At 36.0% G+C, this 22,693-nt stretch overlaps 5 protein-coding genes across 9 annotated transcripts; 4 read left to right on the forward strand and 1 right to left on the reverse strand.

The window, feature by feature from the left end:
• Positions 1-280: 280 nt before the first annotated feature.
• LOC112758966 (ankyrin repeat-containing protein ITN1-like) lies at positions 281-4,066 on the forward strand. The gene is made up of 3 exons (XM_025807762.3): positions 281-1,185; positions 2,112-2,521; positions 2,940-4,066. The coding sequence occupies exons 1-3, from the start codon at positions 687-689 to the stop codon at positions 3,756-3,758; spliced, it is 1,728 nt and encodes a 575-aa protein (XP_025663547.1). The 5' UTR covers positions 281-686; the 3' UTR covers positions 3,759-4,066.
• A 324-nt stretch (positions 4,067-4,390) lies between these two features.
• LOC112758968 (uncharacterized) lies at positions 4,391-5,815 on the forward strand. Its single transcript, XM_025807763.3, has 2 exons — positions 4,391-5,149; positions 5,230-5,815. The coding sequence occupies exons 1-2, from the start codon at positions 4,903-4,905 to the stop codon at positions 5,427-5,429; spliced, it is 447 nt and encodes a 148-aa protein (XP_025663548.1). The 5' UTR covers positions 4,391-4,902; the 3' UTR covers positions 5,430-5,815.
• A 2,451-nt stretch (positions 5,816-8,266) lies between these two features.
• LOC112758969 (ankyrin repeat-containing protein At5g02620) lies at positions 8,267-11,958 on the forward strand. The gene is made up of 4 exons (XM_025807764.3): positions 8,267-8,900; positions 9,185-9,623; positions 9,949-10,358; positions 10,890-11,958. The coding sequence occupies exons 2-4, from the start codon at positions 9,332-9,334 to the stop codon at positions 11,748-11,750; spliced, it is 1,563 nt and encodes a 520-aa protein (XP_025663549.1). The 5' UTR covers positions 8,267-8,900; positions 9,185-9,331; the 3' UTR covers positions 11,751-11,958.
• A 685-nt stretch (positions 11,959-12,643) lies between these two features.
• On the forward strand, positions 12,644-14,097 carry LOC112758970 (uncharacterized; the record flags this gene model as incomplete). Its single annotated transcript, XM_072220494.1, has 2 exons — positions 12,644-12,938; positions 13,465-14,097. Coding segments are annotated over 2 exons (609 nt in total), but the record flags the coding sequence as incomplete, so codon positions are not given.
• Positions 14,098-15,124: 1,027 nt separating this feature from the next.
• LOC112758971 (phosphatidate phosphatase PAH1) lies at positions 15,125-21,505 on the reverse strand. Of its 5 annotated transcripts, none has more exons than XR_011874190.1 (10): positions 21,277-21,505; positions 19,387-20,824; positions 18,696-19,282; positions 18,535-18,608; positions 17,830-18,099; positions 17,046-17,132; positions 16,749-16,821; positions 15,839-15,882; positions 15,636-15,764; positions 15,125-15,550 (listed from the first exon to the last, which is right to left on the reverse strand). XR_011874190.1 is itself a non-coding variant. In XM_029293591.2 (10 exons), the coding sequence occupies exons 2-10, from the start codon at positions 20,822-20,824 to the stop codon at positions 15,392-15,394; spliced, it is 2,676 nt and encodes an 891-aa protein (XP_029149424.1). In that variant the 5' UTR covers positions 21,277-21,505; the 3' UTR covers positions 15,125-15,391. The 5 variants fall into 5 exon arrangements, 3 of the variants coding, with proteins under 3 accessions (XP_029149424.1, XP_025663552.1, XP_072076299.1); XR_011874189.1 differs by having other exon boundaries at positions 19,387-21,026; XM_029293591.2 differs by having other exon boundaries at positions 17,830-17,914.
• Between the last annotated feature and the right edge of the window lie 1,188 nt (positions 21,506-22,693).

Genomic DNA, 22,693 nt, shown 5'->3' on the forward strand with positions numbered 1-22,693 from the left:
CCTCCAAGCGTCCGTTTGCAGTTGATGCCAGACACGGACACCGCCGATGGACCGACGCAGGAGACACAGGAGATGAGAGTAACTTAGGGTTTTCTTTTTCCTTTGGGATGAAATGTGAGGGGTGCTTTTGGTATTTGGAAAAAATTCATATTAGTTCAGCTAGCCACTCCAGCTAAATGAGAGGAATATTCTTTTTTACCAAGAATATTCTGTTATGTTAAACGTTATACTGACGACAAGGACTTAATTGAAAAAAAAAATTAAAGTACAGAGATCCAATTAAAAAAATATATATAGAGAGATCTAATTGTCGGTGAAACTATAGGACCTACATAATAATTAAACCTAATTATCTTTAAAAATTTATGACGGAAAAAAATCCAATAATAATAATAATTATTATTATAATTGATAAACAAAAAAAGGTTAGTTATCTTCTATGGGATAAAACACAACAGAAGAGGTTATGAGGAACGAGATTTGCGTAGGTGAAGTAAACAGAACCAACAGGAACCCTCGGAAAGCGAGTTTCCTCTTATGGTGCGAATCACCGTCACGCGTTGTGGCGTTGCGTTGTGGACGATTCTCGAATGGGGCTACACCCGAACCCCACGGCCCCAGCACCACCACCACCGTAAACGTAGCCTCCATCCACATTGCATGCGGCCGCCGCCACCGCCACCGCCATGGACCGCTACCCCTACTCCGAGCCCACCACCCCTGCCTCTTCCGTCCCGAGGGAAACCCTCTTTGTCTCCAACTCCAGCAACTCCCTCGTCTTCTCCAACTCCGGCAAGTCCCTCGTCGTCTCCGCCTCCGGCTCGCGCTTCGATCCGAGGAAGAAGTATGTTAGGCAGGTCACCGGCCGGCACAATGACACCGAGCTCCACCTCGCTGCCCAGCGCGGCGATGTTACTGCCGTTCGACGAATCCTTGCCGAGATCGATGATCAGATGACGGGAACCCTAAGCGGAGCTGAGTTTGATGCTGAGGTGGTGGAGATTAGGTCCGCGATCGTCAACGAAGTCAACGAATTGGGAGAGACGCCGCTGTTCACGGCCGCCGATAAGGGACACCTGGATGTCGTTAAAGAGCTTCTCCCTCACACCACCAAAGAGGCCCTTTCGTTCAAGAACCGTGCCGGCTTCTCTCCCTTGCACATTGCCGCTAAACAAGGTCATAAAGGTATGTGAATTTCGCTGCGTAATTTTGTTCAGTTTTGTTCTATTTATCTATATTAATAGCTTTCTAATCATTTTCTTAATTCATGTTTCTAATTATATAACTGAACGTTTACTTGAGACGGAAGGAACTGTATTTATGCTTATCTAGTTTTTTTTTTTTTTCCCTAATTTGTATTCTGCTCTCCTAGCTATTGGATTGGCTGTGGGACCTGCATGGTAATATGCGCCCCTATGGCCACATCCTATCCAGAAGTGTAGGCAAGTCAGATTAGTTTGTGTAAATATATATGTACAAGTATACATTTTTATTTATTTATTTATTTTTCCATGTATAAAATGAGAGAAAGAGGAACAAGCAAGAATATTGCTATCAAAAGGAATTCAAGCATAAATACACCGAGTAGGAGTGTGGTTAAGTGGAAAGGGTTGCATGGAAAAACTTCAAAACTTTGTATAAGTTGTTTCTTCCATTGATGTGCCTACAAGTTAGAGAAAGATTAGTTATCGTTCTCGATACCCCGGTTGTAAACCAAAAAGAAGAAAGACAATTCATGATAAGATATAATGCAGTGTTTGTTCTATGTACTTACCCCATTTTACAGAGAAATATTATTTGAACGATTGATGGAAATTGTTTATAGTGAAAAAGGTTTAGTCGAACATTTGTTAAATATATATATATATATATATATATATATATATATATATATTTATTTATTTATTTTTAAAAATTTGATAACTTCTAAAAACAGTCCGCATGGCTAGAAAAGAAAAATAAAGTTAAGAAAGTGAATAAATTTAACCAACTCCAAAATTACTCCTAAGAGTATTTTCAGAAATTCATATATCTCTATTTCTTTATATTGTCAATTTTCATTTTGTTTTTTAGATTCTATACAAGTTTTGAATTAAATACTGTTGTTGCAGACATTGTAGAGGTGCTTCTAGACCATGATCCGGAGCTAAGCAAGACCTTTGGCCAATCAAATGCAACCCCTCTTGTCACTGCAGCTATGAAGGATCAAGCGGATGTTGTTGAGCTGTTGCTTAACAGAGATCCTAGCTTGTTGGAGATAGCTAAGTCCAATGGGAAGAACGCACTCCATTTATCTGGTCGGCAAGGGCACGTTGCTGTGGTGAAACTGTTGCTGGCCCATGATCCGCAACTCGCTCGGAGGACCGATAAGAAAGGACAAACTGCTCTGCACATGGCTGTGAAGGGGACTAGCTGTGAAGTGGTGAAGATGATTCTTAATGCAGATCCTGCAATAGTCATGTTGCCTAACAAGTTTGGAAACAATGCATTGCATATAGCCACCAGGAAGAAAAGGGTAGAGGTATATATATCATGTGAAAAATGTTTTTTAAACATCTAATTTCCTCCCAGTCCAAAATCTTCTAATACTCAAACTCCTACTTTTCATTTTTTGATTTATTTAGATGTCAATAAACACTTACTTTTAGATGTACAAATATGACAATTCAAATCACATTGTTTAAACTTAATTTGAAGGATGTTAATAGTGTAAAACCATAAGGTTATAACTCATAAGGATCGTCAACATTCCCTATAGTCTCTGTTTCTTGTATTTGGTTTGTGGATTAAATATGTATCTTTTTGAACTACATTATGAATTTGAATATGTATCTTAAGATTCTTAACTATACATACATTCAATTGTGTATTACTATATAAACAAAAGTACAACACAGTCACTTATTAGCTTAAAAATTTTGATAAATAAAATCATGCAGATAGTGAATGAACTGTTACTTCATCCTGACACCAATGTGAATGCCCTATCAAGAGACCAGAAAACGGCTCTTGACATTGCTGAAGGACTTCCAGTGTCCGAAGAATCCTGGGAGATAAAAGACTGCCTTGTCCGTTTTGGTGCATGTAAATCCAGTGACCTCAAGCAACCAAGGGACGAGCTGAGGAAAACTATGACACAGATCAAAATGGACGTCTCCTGCCAGCTCGAACAAGCCCGGAGAACAAGCAGGAATGTAAGCGGGATTGCGAAGGAGCTGCAGAAGTTGCACCAAAGCGGAATCCATAATGCCACAAATTCAGTAACCGTTGTGGCCTCGCTGTTTGCAACGGTTGCATTTGCAGCAATCTTCACTGTTCCTGGTGGTGATGATGATTCGGGCAAGGCCGTGGTGGTGCACACTGCGTCCTTCAAGGCCTTCTTCATATCCAATGCTATTTCGCTCTTTGTTTCACTGGTTGTTGTGGTGGTTCAGATCACGGTTGTTAGAGGGGAGACAAAGTCCGAAAGAAGAGTTACAGAAATTATCAATAAGATGCTGTGGTTGGCTTCAGTTTGCACCTCTGTTTCATTCATGGCGGCGTCTTATATAGTTGTTGGTCGCCGCAGCAGGTGGGCTGCAATCCTTATTACAGTCATAGGGACTGTTGTAACAGTTGCCGTTCTTGGTACCATGACTTACTTTGTGCTGAAATCCAAACGTCTCCGAAGAGAAAGGAAGAAGTTCAAAAGGATTAAAACATCTTCTTGGCGGTGTTCAGATTCTGAAACTGAAGTGGATCCAATTTATGCCATCTAGTTCCTGAACCCTGAACTTTAAATTCTAACTACAGCATGATTTTGTATTTAACAAACACTGAAAAGGATAACAATGCTTTTCCAAGGTTTCACGAGCTGAGAAAAAGAGAGATGGCTTTTGTGGAAGTGAATGGCGGCTGCTTTTTGTTTCCACAACAGGGCATAAGGGAGACAAATTGGTTAGTTGATCTCTCTTTCAAAAGATTGATTTCACACCAGGTTTCCTTTATCCCTTTATGGTATATTATTGTATTTGTTAAAACAGTTCTGATTGCTTTGTTAAATTTAGGACGATTTTGCAAATACAAACGTAAAGCGTTATATTAGACACCGACATTAAAGTTGTCGGAATTTATAAACCAACAAATAAATGTATATTTTGAACAAACTGGTGGGGTGTAATTTTATTATAAATATATATACCTTACAAAGCAGTAATCTAGTATGAGGGCTAAAAAATTGGTTATGGGTTTATTATTGGTGTTTTAATTGGAAATAGGTGCAGTGTGTGTATTTACAAATTGGTGGAGTGTCAGAAGGCATTTTCATCAGGCGGGGGGACATGTTGCAATCAGCATGTGGGTGGGTATGAATGCCATGTGGCGAAATCTGGTTGCATGAGACTGCAACACGGGGGGCGTGCTGAGTCAGCACGGGGGAGGGACGTGTTACGCGTGGCAAAGGCTGGTTGGTTGGTGATGCAACATGGGTGGTGTGTTGAGTGCTTCGCCTGTATAAGGCAAAGCTTGATACCATTTTCATTGCGAGGAAGAGTGTTCTTTGAGCGTGTTGCTAGTGTAATAGAGGGTACCGCAAATTTGGTAGTGTATCGCAACGTTGAGATTATACGAAATATTCATGAGGGAGTGAGGTTTGTGTGTCAGAATCCGTTTTCATTTGTGGTTCCATGCACCATGACGTTTATCAAGCTTCAGAACGGTCTCTGTCAAAACATGAAGAATGGTATATTGAGGAGAGTGAGCAGTATATTGCACCGGAATCCAGTTATAGTTTTTGGTGGTCTAATACAGTTTGATATCATGCTGATCGTTGATGAAGAGAGTATGTAGAATATGTTCACCAGCAAACTTAGATGCAACAACCACAGATTGAGCCATATGTTGAGTTTTAAAACGTAGAGGCAGATGAGATTCAAAATAATTGATAGAGCTGTAGTGTACAAAGGAATGAACAGTAACAGCGAAGAGGACTTCGAAGTCACTTATGAAACTAGCGGCATAGACGAGGATGGTGATGTGGGAGTCGAGGCAGCAACGGAGAATGTAGTGGTTCATCCCACAGTTAGTCAACCGATGAATGTCCTATCTTTTATGCGTAATTTAGATCTTGACATCATGAGTGCACCGGAATTTCCGGAATATGCAAACATAGGTACGTGATGAGTGAATAATGCGTTTTTGTTAATTTATATTTTGGATGGATCAATGAATGATGATTTCTGCTTTCTGTAGATGTTGCTGATCCTGAGGTCGAAGAGTTCAGGATCGGAATGGAGTTTAGTTCTAGAAAGTCTGTCATCGCAGCAATCAGAAGTTACACTATTTCTAGAGGAGTCGACTACAATGTTTATGAGTCCGAACCACAGACGCTCTATGCAAAATGCAAGACGTGTATGGGCGTGGGTACGACTGGCTTATCCAAGCCAGTTTGATATGGAAAAAAGGTTGTTGGAAAATAAAGAAATACAACGGTAGGCATACGTGCACCATGAGAACGATTTCAAATGATCATTCCATGTTAGACTCGGACACAGTTGCTGAGGCTATAAGGCCATTGGTTGAGACTGACCCCGTCCATCAAAGTCAAATCTATAATTGCGGAAGTCCAGTCAAGGTTCAACTACACCATCAGTTATCGAAAGGCTTGGTTGGCAAAGTAGAAGTCCATAGCCAAAATTTTCAATAGTTGGGAGGATTCTTACCAAACTTTGCCATGGTAGCTCTCGGTCATGGTTCAGAAAATGTCTGACTGAATATTATTTATATTCGAAAATAAATAAATATAAATAAATAATATTTATATTTGAAAATAAAAAAATGTAAATAATATTATATTTTTATATAATACTAACAATAAAAAAATTAAAAATATTTAATTTAAATACAAAAAATAATAAAATTTATGAATTTACATAAACTAAATTTTTTTTTTGGTGACTATTTACATAAACTGAATGATCTAAATAATTGATGATATATTTTTCAAGTGCCATATAATTACGTACCATTTTTAATCACTACAAATTAATATTTTTTTATATAATTTTTTTTTCAAACACACCTAACACCTAACTCTCTTCTTTAGCCTCTCTTCTTCTTTCTCGGTAAAACTGTGAAACTAAGATTACCAATAATAACACTTGATGCATGAAAATGGTCACCAAGAAGCTCAATTTATAGAGCTTCTTTGAGCGTCGCTGGTTGCTGGGGTGGGGACTGTCCCTTGCATGCAGACTGCTTGCAACACGCTCCCCCCGTGTTGCTCTAAGCTTCTTGGAAACGAACGAAAACCCTGTTATCAGGATTCAGAGACAACACGCCCCCCGTATGTTTTTAGGGTTGTGCCACCTGTCATTGCCAGCTACTTCACCACACCCCCTACGTGTTTTCAAGGCCTGTCACGCTTTTGACAGACCTGTCACCACGCCCTCTGGTGTATTGAAACTGACACCACCCAGGCATTCATAACACAACAAAACACCTTTTTTCCTCTCAAATATTGAGCCAATACACCAATGAAAAATAATGTGTAGTATGAGTGCTCAAGGTAATTGCTTTCCGTAGATTGGATTGAAGCAACCATTTTCTACAAGAAACTATCAGATAACATATTTTTTAATGTCCATTTTAGCAAACTTTGTCACAAATTGGGTACTAATTGTCTAATGATTAATTATCTCACTAGATTCCTTAACCAAAGAAGACCATCTCACAATTTCTCAAAAGTCCTATTTCAGATTTTCAGCTTTTATCGGAAAAAGCTAAGGACTGACCCTTGAAGAATAAGGAGAGAGACTCCACGTGGGTCGAGGAAAGAGAGTCCCAACTTAGAGGAAAGTCTAATCAATCATAACTTGTCAGTTGACAAATTATTTTTAGAAAAACATAAAAAAATTAAATTAAAATAAATATTAAAACATTAGATTTAATAACGGCTAAAATTTATTCTATAAATACAATTTATACATATTTTTATTATTATATTTTTTCAATTTTTTAATTTTTTTTAATTTCTCCAATGAGTATTTTAATATTGGTTTAAATTCAAATTATATATTATTTATTATTTATGAAATTAAATTTTTTCGTATGTTATTAATTTATAATAATGAATCATTTTTTTAATTTATAAATTTTAATAATATTATTATAAAAAATTTAAGTTAATAATTATATTAATTTTTTATTTTAATTAATTAAATAAGTAGAATTATAATAAACATTAAAATTAATCTCTTTTATTGAAGATAAAAGAATCACTTTCAGTTTTTATTTAGTGTTTATAATGCAAAAATTGATATGAAATTATTTTTATGATAAATTGACTATAAACAAGGATTGGAAAGAGTTATCCTGTTCGATTGAAAATTTAATTTTGCAAACAAAAAGCACCTTTATTTGCAACCAACGATATAATCTTTAGCTAGAAATATGAGGGGGTTAATTATTGTTGGCTGAGCTGGATATAAGGTTTGTATAAGACATTGAGTGCCTAGTGTGAAAGGAAATAAGATGGTTGTTACAATACTCCGATATTGTTTGGACTTTTGTCATTTGTGACTGTGAGTGGATTGTGAGTGAGTGGTAGTGCCGTGGTGGTCTCAAACATCCAAGTAACTAAAGACAGGTGCATCTCTGTCTGCTAGTAACATCAAAAGACCAAAATAGCCCTCCGAGAGGCGGCTACGTCTCTATAGTCAAACATATTCCTTTGACTCGGCCAACCCCCACTCCTTCTTTTTACTATTTACTTTCTTTTTATTTATTTATTTAAAAATAAAATATATTTTTTATTTTAAAATTTTGTAAAAGTTTTAATAATATTTTTTATTTCTTTTAATTTTATCTTAAAAATTTTAATTTATATTAAATATATTTATAAAAGCTAAATTTTTAAAAATTTAAGATTAATCTAATAATAATATATAACAATTATATTTGATTTACTTGTATTAAAAATTATTTTTATAATATTAATATTAAATTAGTTTTAAATTTGTTTTAAAAATTAATCATTACAGATATTTTTAATGTAAATAAAAAATTTTTAAGATAAAATTAAAAAAAATTAAAAATATTTCTAAAATTCTTAACAAATTAAAAGAATTTGTTTAAATATTTTTTTGGTATTTTAAAATTAAAAAAAATAAATAATTTTTATAAGACGGATTTATTTATTTATTTATTTATTGTTATAGAATGACTTTTACTTACATGATGATTTTACCATTGAGAATCGTATTCAACTATTCGTATTTCGTGTGCATGGGATATTGGGATGAATCATGGAAAACTATTTGCCACTTTAGGCTCACAAAAACGATTTTTTTTTAAGAAAAAAAGAGAAGGGTGTAAGAAATGTAATTAACATTTTTCTTTTTCACTGGCAAGGATAAGTGAGATTTCTTACACACAAGACTTGTGCTAAAATCGTAAATCAGCAAAAAGAGACAAGTTAATTACTAGTTAGTTAGTAATGCACACGGGTTCCTCTTATTTATCTTCGGTGGAAAAATGTGCGTCAAACATTATTAAATAATAAATCGAAAACAAAAACCAATCATCACCATTCAACTCATACCTTCAAACTCACCCAACTTTATGGTGTTCTTCGCGTTACCTACACCACCTTCTTCTTCTTCTTCTTTGGTTGCTCTTTTTCTTTTCTCTCTTTTTGAAGCATACGAATAGTGCTCCCAGAAAAGGAGTGAGGAGGGGACCGAGTGTGATTCAGTTTCTGCCTCTTCACACCTCGGTTTCCCGCTACTTTCATTCTTCATTTCCTCTTCTTGCTATTCTTAGTTTAATACTCTTTTCTTATTCGGTTTCTATAACTTAGATCTTAGCAACACCAACTCTCAAGGCTCAACCTAGGCTGTTGCTGTCTTATTCAGCAATTGTTGGTTAGTTCATGTCTTCTTTTCCCCCCAATTCCATTAACTAATACTTGCCAATTTATTCCAAAATAAAAAAGAAATTAAGGAGATCAACAAGCAATGTTTGCCCAATAATTGTGTGCATCTGTTGAATTAATGTCTTGCTTTGCTCTTTACCATAAAGTAATAATAGATACATGAAAACTGAATTTGGAACACTTTGGGTTCCTAGTGCTTACCCATGTTTTTGTTTCTTAGCCTATGCTGAATCTGTATTAAGAGTCTGGTTGGGTCCTGAATTGTGAATGCAGATGTGGCCAGAAATTTTGAATGGCTGAGTGATGTGATATGAGGGAGACAATGAATAATTGTATCTTAGATATGTTTTAAGGAATGTGAACTTGATATGTTACATCCATCTTATAAGTATTGAAGATTAAAGATACCTTCCAGAGAAGATGAAGAAACAATTGACCGGTATCCGGGGTGATTCTCCCTTGCACTCAGCAATCCGAGCTGGAAACATGGAATTGGTGCTGGGAATCATCTCTGAGAATGGAGAGGAGGAATTGAAGGAGTTGCTCTCAAAGACAAATAACTCTGGTGAAACTGCCTTATATGTTGCTGCTGAAAATGATAATCTTGATATAGTGAAGGAATTGATCAAATATCATGATATTGGTTTGGCCGGCTTCAAAGCTAAGAACGGATTTGATGCATTCCACATTGCTGCTAAAAATGGGAACTTGGGTGAGTGTCTTAATTCTCTTTACTTCGTAGGAGCTTACAGTTATTTCACTTCATTTTGATGAATGATGTGCAACATGTTATAATAACTCTTTGGTTAATTTTTCAAAGAAAGTTCGCTTCTTAGGATTTGTTGATATAGAACTACACATATTATTTCTCTCCAATTTGAGTTCTTATGTCAAATTAGCCATAACTCTTTTACATCTGCTAGCTTTCTAGGTTTTACATTTTGACTCTTATTTTTGTTGATCATCACACTTACAAATTTATCATTAATCTAATGTTTGGAATTTTTCTGACTCCTCTTCTCTCTTCCGGTTTGTAGAGATATTGAAGGTCCTCATGGAAGCCTTTCCCGAAGTTTCAATGACAGTTGATATGTCAAACACTACTGCATTGCACACAGCTGCAGCACAAGGATATATTGAGGTAGTAAATTTTCTCTTTGAAAAGGGTAGCAGCCTGATAAGTATTGCGAAAAGCAATGGGAAAACTGTGTTGCATTCTACTGCAAGGAACGGCCATGTTGAGGTCATCAAGGCCCTTCTGAGCAGAGAACCAGAACTCGCAACAAGAGTTGATAAGAAGGGGCAGACAGCACTCCATATGGCAGTGAAAGGACAAAACCTTGACTTGGTGGATGAACTTTTGAAATCAAGCACATCATTGGTTAACATGGTGGATGCAAAGGGAAACGCTGCTCTGCATATTGCAACCCGAAAGGGTCGCCTACAGGTAAAAAACCACTTTCCTGTTCTCGCTTTGTTAAGATAGTGAGCATATGGCTTTCCATTGGACTCAGACTCCATCATCTTCTAAGAGCATAATCTAAACTTATTTTCTCAAGTTAATTTTGTGTATGATATTCAAAGAACTTCAGAAGTATGTCTATTTTATTTGATAACTAGCATAAAGAGCGACCGAATGCCTACGACTCCTACTGTAGGGTCTAGGAGGGCAGCTGCAGTCATAGGCTCATAGCCCTACCTCTAAATTAATCTAGTAAGCACTTTGAGGGAAAAGTGCACTTTGTGCCACTACTAGTGTTTTATATGGCAATTGCTGTCTTGTGGACTGCGGCATATGGGTGGTGAAAATGAAATAATACGATGACATAAACTTTGGTGTTTGTTTTTCCCTAGTAATGTTTGTTGACCTTGTTTTAAAATTTTAATATCCTGATATGACATCATCATAAGCAGTTGACTGGGTCCTGCAACCGTTGTAAGCAAACTTCTCTTAGCATTCTATTGATAATCTTTGCAGATTGTTCAGAAGATACTAGATTGCCCAGAAATAAACACTGATGTTATCAATAAATCTGGTGAAACTGCGCTGGATACTGCCGAGAAAAACAACCGTAAGGACATTGCCAACTTGCTGCAAGTTCGGGGAGCTAAAAGTGCCAAGTCCATCAAGTCACCTGCCACAAACACAGCCCTCGAGCTCAAACGAACTGTGAGCGACATCAAAAGTGGGGTTCATAACCAGCTGGAACACACATTTAAAACGCAAAGAAGGATGCAAGGCATAGCGAAACGAATCAATAAAATGCAGGCTGAGGGACTTAACAATGCAATCAACTCCAACACTGTTGTTGCTGTCCTTATAGCAACAGTTGCTTTTGCAGCCATATTTAATGTTCCAGGCCAGTATCCTCAGAACCCAAGTGACCGTCCTCCCAGCTTGTCTCTTGGGGAGGTATACATCGCTCCCAATATCGAGTTCACAATATTCATAATCTTTGATTCTCTCGCCCTCTTCATATCATTGGCCGTTGTGGTTGTCCAAACATCGGTGGTTGTCATCGAGAGGAAAGCGAAGAAACAAATGACGGCCGTTATAAACAAGTTGATGTGGTTAGCCTGTGTGCTAATTTCTGTGTCATTCCTTGCAATGTCATACATCGTTGTGGGGGATAATAAAGGTTTGGCTATAGCAGCAACAGCTCTAGGAACTGTGATTATGGCAGCTACACTAGGAACACTATGTTATTGGGTGATCGCTCACCGACTCGAGGCTGCCAGATTGCGAAGTCTTCGGACAACAATGAGCAGTAGGCAGTCATTATCCATGTCAATGATGTCGCCATCGGAGAACGAGTATAAGACGGTGTATGCAATATAAAGACAAGACTATCTGTACCATGCCTTAAACTTTCCTTTTTGGTATCTAACTATACTAACATAGACTCAGATGTTTTCTTAGTAAAAGCAAACATGAATTAATGCTGCAAAAGCATGCCTTTGGAACAACACAGGCAAAGATTTGTAATCATACCAATGTAATTTATCATCCGAGGTATTGAGTTGGAAACATACTCATTTGCATAGAATTAGTGAATCTATGTTGTTTTTTCGACATCAACTAATGATTTTATGTGAGAGACTGTCAAATCAGGTGACTGCATGTGAAAATGGATTAAAAAATGGATATGTATCAGAACATTTCACAACATTTACATTCAAAACAGAAATTCAAATTTTCCAATTGAAAGTTTTCATTAATTAGTTGTAACTAAGGATGTGAATCTCTTGTTCAGTTTTTTTTGGTGACTAATCTCTTGTTCAGTTGATATATTTGTAAAGCATCTATCTATCTATTTTTATCACATAAAAAATAAATATTGATTTTTATGATTGTCACATCAACAATTTTGTATAGATGGCTTTTTTACAATTTTGTAATATAAAAGATAATAAATTTTTGAGTAAATGACATTTTCGTCCCTGACCTTTTTTTCCGCAGACATTTTCGTCCTCAACCAATAGAAAATACATTAAAGTCCCTGACCCTTGAAAAATGTGGACATTTAAGTCCTTCCGTTAAATTCAGCCGTTTGCACTGGACGGAAAAGGCTGAGCTGGCAGAGGTGGCGATGAGGTGGCACTAACGGAGGCCAGGTGGCATGGAACATTTCGTAACAGGACATATAAGTCCCTGGAGACAAAAACGACGCCGTTTTGTCTCCTCCCCCAATCTTTCAAATTCGTCTTCTCCAATCTCTCTTCCGCACATAAACGATAAAGTGGGTGTTGTGGGGAGTGGGAGCAGAAAGGAAGTTCTTCCTTCCATGGCATGTGAAGGAGTATCATCAAGCTGGAAGAGGTGGAGAAGAAGATGATCACCCCCACCTCCATGATTCTTCTTCCGACGACGCCGCCGCCGCCCACCACGATGCCGTCGCTGCCGAACCCTCAGCGGCGTCCCACCCATCACTGGGCGACAGATCCATCTTCGACCGCCCCCAACCTTCCTCCGCTAGCGGTCTTCCTTCTGCATTCGATGCATTCTCCGAAGTAAACACTCCGATCTAAATTCCAGTCTTTTTGCTTCACCCACAGTTCTCTATTTCTGAAACTTTGGGAATTAAATAATAATAAACATTTTTTTTCTGTAGTTAAGTCATTATCGTCAATTTTGTTCGGTATTGTTGAAGTTTGGGTGTTTCTGAGTTTCTGGTTTCCCTTTGCTTCAGTTGTGTGTTTGTTATAAGCCCTTTTTATTAAAAAAAAATAATAAAAAAATAAAAATCCATACTTGCTTGTCATGTTTCAGTTGTTTATGTTCAAAATGCTTCTGGATGGCCTCAATTGAAGTGCTGGCCTTAGGTGCTATTTGGCAAGGAGACACGATCAATGATAAGTGAAAATGATATTTTTTTTTCTTAGGGTTGGTAACTAGGTATATTACTCTGATGTGTTAAACTCGGCTGGCGGCTACTATAGCTCATATGAATGAAGAGTCTTTAGTTAACCTTTTGGACTTTAATTTGGTTCCAATAATTGGTGTGTTCTTGTTCATTTCAAAATTTTAATATTTGTTGATACACTTCTTAAAGGTGCGGTGGTAGAGGCAAAGCCTCAATTGGTTGGGATCCATGAACGAGTAAGAACTGACAACGGTAGTCAACAACCGGCATCAGCTCCGTCAAGCACCCCAGAAGGAGGCAAGCGGATGTCAACGGCAACCAATCCCAATGCTGAATTTTGGGCAAGATCCCTACGGTGCGGATGGAGCCGACCTGACCTCCACCTCTTCTCCAACTTGATGATACCCCTTCACATGCCATGGAAGGAAGAACTTCCTTTCTGCCCCCACCCCCACAACACCCACTTTGCCGTTTCTGTGTGGACGAGAGATTGGAGAAGATGAATTTGAAAGATTGGGGGAGGAGACAAAACGGCGTCGTTTTTGTCTCCAGGGACTTATATGTCCTGTTACGAAATGCTCCATGCCACCTGGCCTCCGTTACGTGTCACCTCATCGCCACCTCTGCCAGCTCAGCCTTTTCCGTCCAGTGCAAACGGCTGAATTTAACGGAAGGACTTAAATGTCTACATTTTTCAGGGGTCAGGGACTTTAATGTATTTTCCATTGGTTGAGGACGAAAATGTCCGCAAAAAAAAAGGTCAGGGACGAAAATGTCCTTTACTCTAAATTTTTATATGGTAATGGTACAAAACTTTAATCATCTTAATCAATTAAATTCAATACCTATTGTTACTCAATTGAATTAAAAAAAGTAATAATGATATACAATTACTATTTACATTAAGATTATAACAATAATAATTTTCAGTTACAAATATTTAAAGTGTATATTATTTGGTCAATTTAAACATATTTTCAATAACTCTCTCTTACTACTATTATTTTATTTTTTAATCTCTTAAATGAATTGTCCAAAACATTTCCCGACACATTCAACTTTGACACAACATCTATTTATTAGGTATACATTCTAATATAGTAAATGCTATGGTGTCTATCACTTTGTACCTAAGTTACTAAAAAGGTAAATAAATAATATTTTAATAAATTTTACATGATTTACTTTTTATTTTAAACATTTTATTTTTTACTTTAAAAGGAAAGTTAGACAATTTAGGCACCATAACAAAGACACTATAGAACTCACCTTCTAATATATCATGATTAATAAAATTTATTTATAATTTTATATTATATATTGTATTTTTTCAATTATTTTTTATAACCTTTCTTTTAAATTATCTCTAAAAAGAATAAAAGAAAAGTCTCAAAATTACAAAAGTCAATATTTATTAAAGAGACCACCTTCACAAGATTTTATTATTGTCGTATATTTTCTTTTGTTTTTTTAAGTAATTATATTAAATTATATACAAACGGTAAATATTTTTTACAAATTAAAATTTAAAATTTAAAATTAATTTATATATTATTTAATTAATCTTCAAATAATATAACATTTTTAAATTTATAGTATATAATATAATTAATTTAGCTTTTCACTATGCACGGGTCTTAGTCGAGTAGTTGTTTAAGGTGGTTGCTTAATTTACACCACAGCATGATAAATGTTGGGAAAAAGCTTAGATAACTTGCCTTCAAAATGAACAAATACAAAACTATTTCCCATTACATTTTTATGAAAGTTGAAGCTTAAGGACGAACATACCCGTTCCATTCCTTGCTTACCTTATTTTTCATTTTCCCTTGCTAACTTTAAAGACAAGTTTATATAAAGAGAGCCATTTCATTTAAGGGGCAAAAAAGCGAAAAAACCTGATATGGTACAATATGTAAACCACAAATTCTACAATTGGGTTGATTAGTGACACAACCTATTGCTTAAGGTGGACCAAATGAATGAATATTTGAGGATTGACTCTAACATTAATTTCTATGCCATCAAAGAATTTCCCTAATCCCTATAGGAGAAGGATACTTTCGAATAGAAGGAAGAACGTATAGTATTTCCATTTACATCCTTATACCCTATACTAATTGTCATTGATATCTGGAATAGGGACTCTCCAATAATTCCATGAGTTGAAGTCCTCATGCTCAACCAAAGAAGTAGGTGGGAACATGTCATTGACAAGGGTGTGCAATGATGTGTAAGATTTTGAATCAATTCTTTGACTTATTGCTACCTCACCCTGTTCATTTTCATACAGACATCAAATTAATAACATGCTATAACTAGAGAAAGTACTAGTTAATAGAAATCATCAAATCACACACCTTAGGATTAATAATAAATATTTTGCCCTTTGGAATCCCTATCTTCCTGTAGCTAAGTTCATCTGTGTCTCTATTGCCAAATCCAGCATAGAATGGATTGTAATCAGCAGGGAACAGTCTTTTGATATCCTGCAAATCAATTCTCATCAGAAAACATGTGTAATATAATGTTGTTGGTAAGGTTTCTAGCTCTGGTAATTTACCTCTAGACAAGCAATCTTGAACTCATGAGGTGCTCTTCTTATCACTTCCATTTGTGAAGGAAACAAACACAACATAACAAGTCAGATATACAAGCAACGAAACTGTAAGATTAGGGCAGTAATTATAAGTCTAGGCAGCAGAGATAGAATCAGTTTAGAATATGAAGAATAGAATTAAGAAGGGAGAGTAGGAAGAGAGTAGAAGGAAATGAGAAACAGAAGTTGGAAGGTATCAAGGTGATACTCTCTGAGTCTCTTGATGAATTCATTGAAGAACCAATTATGAAAAATAGAAAACAAGGTAGCATTTGAGAGGCTACCACCTTCCTAATCTCCTGCCCAGTCTAAAATCCCCCTCCCCCTTGAATCCCTTCATTCCTTCTATTTATACTCTTGATCCTCTCTATAACAGAATTCATTCCTCTGACGTCCTCTCCACTAACCTTTCTTGCTGTCCTATTGTTACATTAGTTGGTTCCATTCTATTGTCATTTTCAGCGCTCTTTTTTTTTTTTTTCACTCTTCTACAGTAATAGAAGGTAAAGGAGCTATTTTACTACTCTCCTCTCTAACTGACTTAACTGCTTCCATCCCCCCTTTTTTTCTTGTTTTCTTCCCTTTGGTGCTTAACAGAAACAGATGAAAAAAAGGTAGTCAGAAAGTAGTTTATTTATACAAAATCAAGCATTTAGATCATCTATATGACTTCTTCAATCACAACAGAAACTATGATTTTATCTAACACACACTTTCTACTTAGTGATACTGACAACCACAGTATGCATCTCTTCACAATAATGACAAGAATGTAGTTGTAAACATTAAGCATAACTACATTGGCAGAAAGAGGAGTTATTATCAATTATCATGATCACAGCCATAATGAGTTTCACACGAAAAGGTTTCTCACCTTCTCGGTATAGTGAAGGGAATAATCCATCAGGTGAAATAACAACAGGTCCATTTGGTAAGGTATTTCCATCCTGAAAATGTTCAACTTAATTAATATTAATGATGTCCTTTTAAGGTAAGACGAAAGGCTGTAAAAAAAAAAAACACTATATAAATAAACAGATGAGGACTTAATTACTCATGCATTCTAAGACCAACAAAACCCTTCATAAGAAAATCTCATAAATAGATTCCTGGATGAAAGAATAAATAAACCTACAATTGAAAATAAACTGTTAATTTCAACTTTCAATACCTGTTTCAGGTTAAGCAAGAAATTCCTGGTTAGATAAGCTTGGACAATTGCACGAGCACTCAGAAATAGCAGCTGATAACCATTTTCCTAACATAAATTCAGTATCCAGCATTAGATTTGAGATTCAATTCAATGAAACAATAGATAGATAATAACATCAACCATGCTAGGGTGCATTTACATTTGATAGAAGAAAAAGTTAAGTTGACAACCATTACTATGTAACAAGCTTGTTGAAGAGCGCAAGGTGAAACAAGGAAACAAAAGAAACAAAAAAAAGTAGAGCATGCAACTGGACTATGGACCATGGACAATTAGTATCAGTTCTGTTAGACACAAAAAAAGCCATCATCTCAAGAACCTTCGTATCAAACAGGCTTGATCATATAGCAAAACAGTCCAGACTTGACCAGACTCTGGGCTCGATTATATAGCAATGCTTGACTTCCTAATCAAAACTTGTTTATATGTATATTGGCATAATATCTCTCAAGGTGAGTATTAGCTAAAAATTGTGGGTGCACCAATACAAATGCTTCCAATCTAGAGTAAATCTCAGCCATAACAACGAATAACCATAAGTAAATAGAAGTAACTCAAAACTCTAGTTAAGAGACAGCTGATAAGAGCAGGTAGCAAAGGAAACAGTGGTAACAGATACGCAGTAATTTGATTCTACCTCTTTTATACAACCTGCTTCATAACCATACGCAATTTTCCTCATCAATTTTGACATTAGCAATACCCCAACTTGATTGATATATATCTAGAAGTTAACAAATACCTTAATAGCTGAGAAAAGCCTTGCCACTCCAGATTGTGACCAATCTTTCCCAACTAAAGGCATGAACTGCCCCAAAACATCAGACCTGAAAGGAAATAAATGGTAGAAAGAAAAGAAGGGGAAAATTAAGATGTTGATGGTTAATGGTGATTCTGAAACCATAATGAAACTCTTCCCTCTAATCTTGCAGCAGCTTTTTTCTTGTTATAGAAAAAATAGCGAAAGGCAATCATGTAATATCTTTTGCTTTTCAATCTACATAATGTAGGCCTGGACAAAAGTTATAGTGAATCACCAATAAAGAAGACAACAATACTTCTCACTATTTAGTGAAGTGAAAGGATCATCATGAGAAATTTTGTATAGTATGCATGCAAACTAATAATAGATGCTTAGGTTCATTAAAATGACATTCTAAATTTAAGACTAACAGACAACTTAAAATTTAAGACTTCATGTTTCAAACTAGAACCTGCATCCCTTTTCACATTTTTCTTCATGTTGTAAAAAGTTTCATTAGCATCAACAGCTATCAAAATTTGCAATGACCATAATAAGATTTCATCATAAAATAAAATAATGTCCAATTAAGAAAGAGAGAAGAGAAAAGAGGGGGGGGGGGGGGCGTAGAATGTGGTGTCAATCATCCACTTCAAGTTTAAAATGGTATTTGTTATCCTAAAAATGTATAGTCAGTAGTCTTACTTGGTAATAGTTCCATCTACATCTGAAATTACAATTTTTGCATCCCATTTCCATAAGTATATGTGAGCATCAACCTGAAATGCAATTAAAATTCCACACTAAATAAGCCAAACATCCAAGTCTTTTATTTTTCTATAGTGTATTCCAAATGGATGCCAAACCTGTTGTGTTCCAAGAACCCTTGTAGAGAAGCTGAATGTTACCAAATTTTGACCTTCTTTGAGATTCAAGGAAGCTATCTGCTCATTACCAGGAACATTTGTTCGAACAAATTGTTTATGTGGAGACCCAGGATTATAAGATTTTGGACTCGGATCCAAAAGAGAAGACTGCAACTCGGACTCGGTATCTACAAAGATCTCATCACTTGATGCATTACTAGTACTGTGCTCTAGTGTCTTTACTCTTCGAAAAGGAATAGGCCAAAGTCTCCATTTCCGTCCAGACGAAGCTGATCCAGCATCACCATCCCTGGATAGTGCATCCCCCTGTTCCACAGGAATTGTATCATCGGGATTAACAGGTGAATCTAAACCAAATACAGCCATCCCAAGAATAAGAGGAGCGGCCTTTTCCCACAACAGATATCTCTCTCTGAACTTGACAACAAGATTTTCATTTTTTATTATTAATGGTGCAGAAGCTCTAAATTCCTCTGCGGATATCCTATGTGCATCAAATGTTTCAGCAGCAGCAACTGAACCCATACCCACTTTAAGCTCATGACCACAAAGTGATATTTCAAATCCTGCAAGTTTTAAGATAAATTGAAGTAAATAAACCTCCACTAAGAATTAATGTTGAGAATCAATTGCTCAGTGAAAGAAAACTAATTTGAAGCAGAATTCTTACCCAACCCATAATAACTTTGGTCCTCATCATTGGAAGTTGTTGGTTGGGGTTCGATTTCCTCACTTAGATTATTGGCATCATCAAGTGCAGGAATTTGTTTACTATCATCTACCCCATCCGTCAACACTGAATTTTCAATGAGTTCATCATTTCCTTCAGTCTCATTATCATTAGTAACAGAATGACTTCCAGAATCAGTGTCAACATGCACTGATGCTTTATCATCAACCTCTTGAACTCCTCCTAATTCCACTTTTGTAGATCCATTCTCATCAGAATAAGTAGGCCTACTAAGGGGAGATAACTCATCAATGCTGCAAGGGCTCTTAATGTACTCTTGTGCATTTTCATTACCAACTGAACAATTTGCATTATATTCGTCTGCTGATTTTTGAACCTTCACTGGGGAACCTTCATCTTCCGAATCAGCATTTTCATCCTGCTGGCCAAATTGATCTAATGCCAAACAGCTTTTGAAAACGGTCTCTCTCCTCAAGCCAGATGCAACCTCTTCTGTATCAGATTGCACATAATTTTCTTGATCTTTAATCACCAAGGTCGCTTCTGCGTATCTAACATGTACCTCCTCTCTTTGGTGAACTTTGGCCACAATCTCTGATGTCATATCACCCCCATTCCGGTTATAACTACAGGATGGAACATCATCTGTTGAATCATCCAGCTTTCTAATATAATCAGCAGCCCAAGCATTTTCATCAGAAGTAAACTCATTTCCTTCACAGAACTCAGTCCCTTCAGCTGGGCCAAGGTGAAATTGAGGATTTTTTAACTGCACATTCTCCTCATCGTTTTGCTCTGATCCACATATTGGGGCAGTCATCATATGACCATCGACACTAACCAATACCACTTCCGGATGGGAACCATGTGAGTCCAAACCATTCTCTCCATTGGGATTATCATATCGATTAGACCCATATTCTGACAACTCAAATGAACCGTCAACACCAGGTTCATCATCCTGGAGTTCATAATATCTCCTATCAAGATCAGATTCCACCCTTTGTATTTGAGGTCGATCATTAGCCTTTAACCGAAGCACCCCCGAATCAGAGATACTATGGTCAAGTCTATGGACATGAGTAAAATCAGATTGACCTGCATCTTCATCAGCCACACTTGACTCAACGTCCTTATCATCATCCACCTCCTTTATAAAATAAGCCTCTCCTGAATTGTCAAGATACATATGGAAGTTTGCTTCAACCCCATTGACATTTATACGAACAAACTTTTCAGCGCCTTTAAGAACACCCTGGAATTTACCAAACCGAACATACCACGGCGTGCTCCGAAATGTACCATCTTGTTGCTGAACAACAATGACATCAACAGCACCACCAAAGGGATGAAAAGGGGTAGCAACTGAATAGACACCTTGTGTGATCAAGCTTCCAACTTTTCCCACCACATTCATCTTTTAATTCCAGCAATCTCAAAGTTTAATATTGTAGAATTTTAGGGAGGTCCAAAAAATAGACCTCAAACTCGAAGTTAGTTGAGTCTGCCTTCGATCAAAACAATGAATTCCAACTACGTTTAAAAATTATTAATATTCTCCAGGTCCAACAAACTTGGACCAAGATTATATTAATTTCTTGGCCTGGTGTTCAACAATACTGCATGACAATCAAATGAGGGGAAAATATATATATATAAATTTTTTTAAATTATTTTTAAAGAAATATAGATTTAACAAATGGTAATGGTCATTAAGAAACAAATTTAAACCGAACTCATTCAAGTTATAAAAATTCAATGCTTGGAAATCCAAGATTACAAGACTTGTCAAAAAAAATGACAAAGATAGAAGGAAAGAGAAAAGGCGGTGATAAGAACAATCAAAAATGGCGGCGAGACGAGACTTACCAATCTTGATTCTGAAAGCTCAGAAGAAATTGGGTTCTTTCTGCAATGAGGTTTCTTCAGAATCTTGCAGCGCCTTCGGAATGATGCTATGTGTTGTCTCCCTTTGTTCTTTAGAACTTTTTTGGGGGCGATTTCTAAGTTTGGATTTATTTTTTTGCGTCTTTCTTCTTTTTTTTTTTCTTCTTTATTTGGAAAGGAATGGATATAATGAGAAAATCAATGTCAGAACAAAGACTCACGAAACTCCGGCATTAAATAGGTTATTCCTAATCCCAGAAAATTCAGAATACGAACCTTGTGAGGGTATTTCGGTCATTGCGTGTTAATTTGCGTGTTGTCCTGTATGGCGGAATAGAAGGATTTTTATTTAAATAAATAATTTGAATATTTATAGTCAATTTGTGTTTTTAAATTTTATTATTTATCTCATTTATAGTGTATGTAAACAAATTAAATATGAACATATTTTATTTATACAGTAAATTAATCGAGATAAGACACCTACATCAATCGACGTGTTATGAAAGCACATGTATTGTGTAATAGTAAAACAAAATATGCACATATCAATTCGTTTAGATTGTAAATGAAATAAGTATTAATGGAGTTTATATATGAAATTCGTTCACAGTATTTTTGAAGTATCATTTTCAAAGGTTTTTCACTTACTTTCTTTTTTTTAGACTTTTTTTGAAAATTTTGTAAATAAATTTAGAATTAATCTCTACATACAAGTGTTTTGCATTTATAAGTTTTACAAGTCTGAACGAAATCCACCCATTAAACGCGCTGCTTATGTTACGTGTCTTTTTAACAGAATTTTAAATCAATTCAAATCAATTAACGCGCAAATATATAACTTCCATTTTTCAAAAGATTTCGTTTCTTTTTTCGAGTTTCTTGCCAAATTTGTTGGATCTCCTTCGTGCGTTCTCTCTTTGCTTTGTTTTTTTTCGATTTTCATGGTTTCTGAAATCAAGCTTTGAAATCGTTTTGAAGATAATGGAACTTCAGAAATACACCCAAATGATTACATAAATACACCCAAACGATTACAGAAATACACCCAAACGGTTACAGAAAGGATTATAGAAATGCACCCAAACGGTTACAGAAATACACCCAAAACAGGGGGAGACAGTATATTTCTTCTTGAAATCTTTTAATGTTTTGCTGGTTAAGGATGAGGCACATGGCAAAGACAATCTAGAAGAAAAACCTAGAAGAACAGTAAAACAGTACCTTGAATAATGTTTCTTCCTTTTTTCTGGTGATTTTTTATGGAGATTTGCATCTTTTCTTCTTGATTTCTTCTACTCTTCGCAAGGAGTTGGAACGTTTCTGTAGAATCGTAGTAGTTTGTTTCGAATGTTCCTTGAATCTTGATGGTTTGCGTTTTGATCGAGGAAGAAGAGGA

The sequence above is a fragment of the Arachis hypogaea genome, chromosome 16 (assembly GCF_003086295.3).
Source record: "Arachis hypogaea cultivar Tifrunner chromosome 16, arahy.Tifrunner.gnm2.J5K5, whole genome shotgun sequence".
Lineage (NCBI taxonomy): Eukaryota > Viridiplantae > Streptophyta > Magnoliopsida > Fabales > Fabaceae > Arachis > Arachis hypogaea.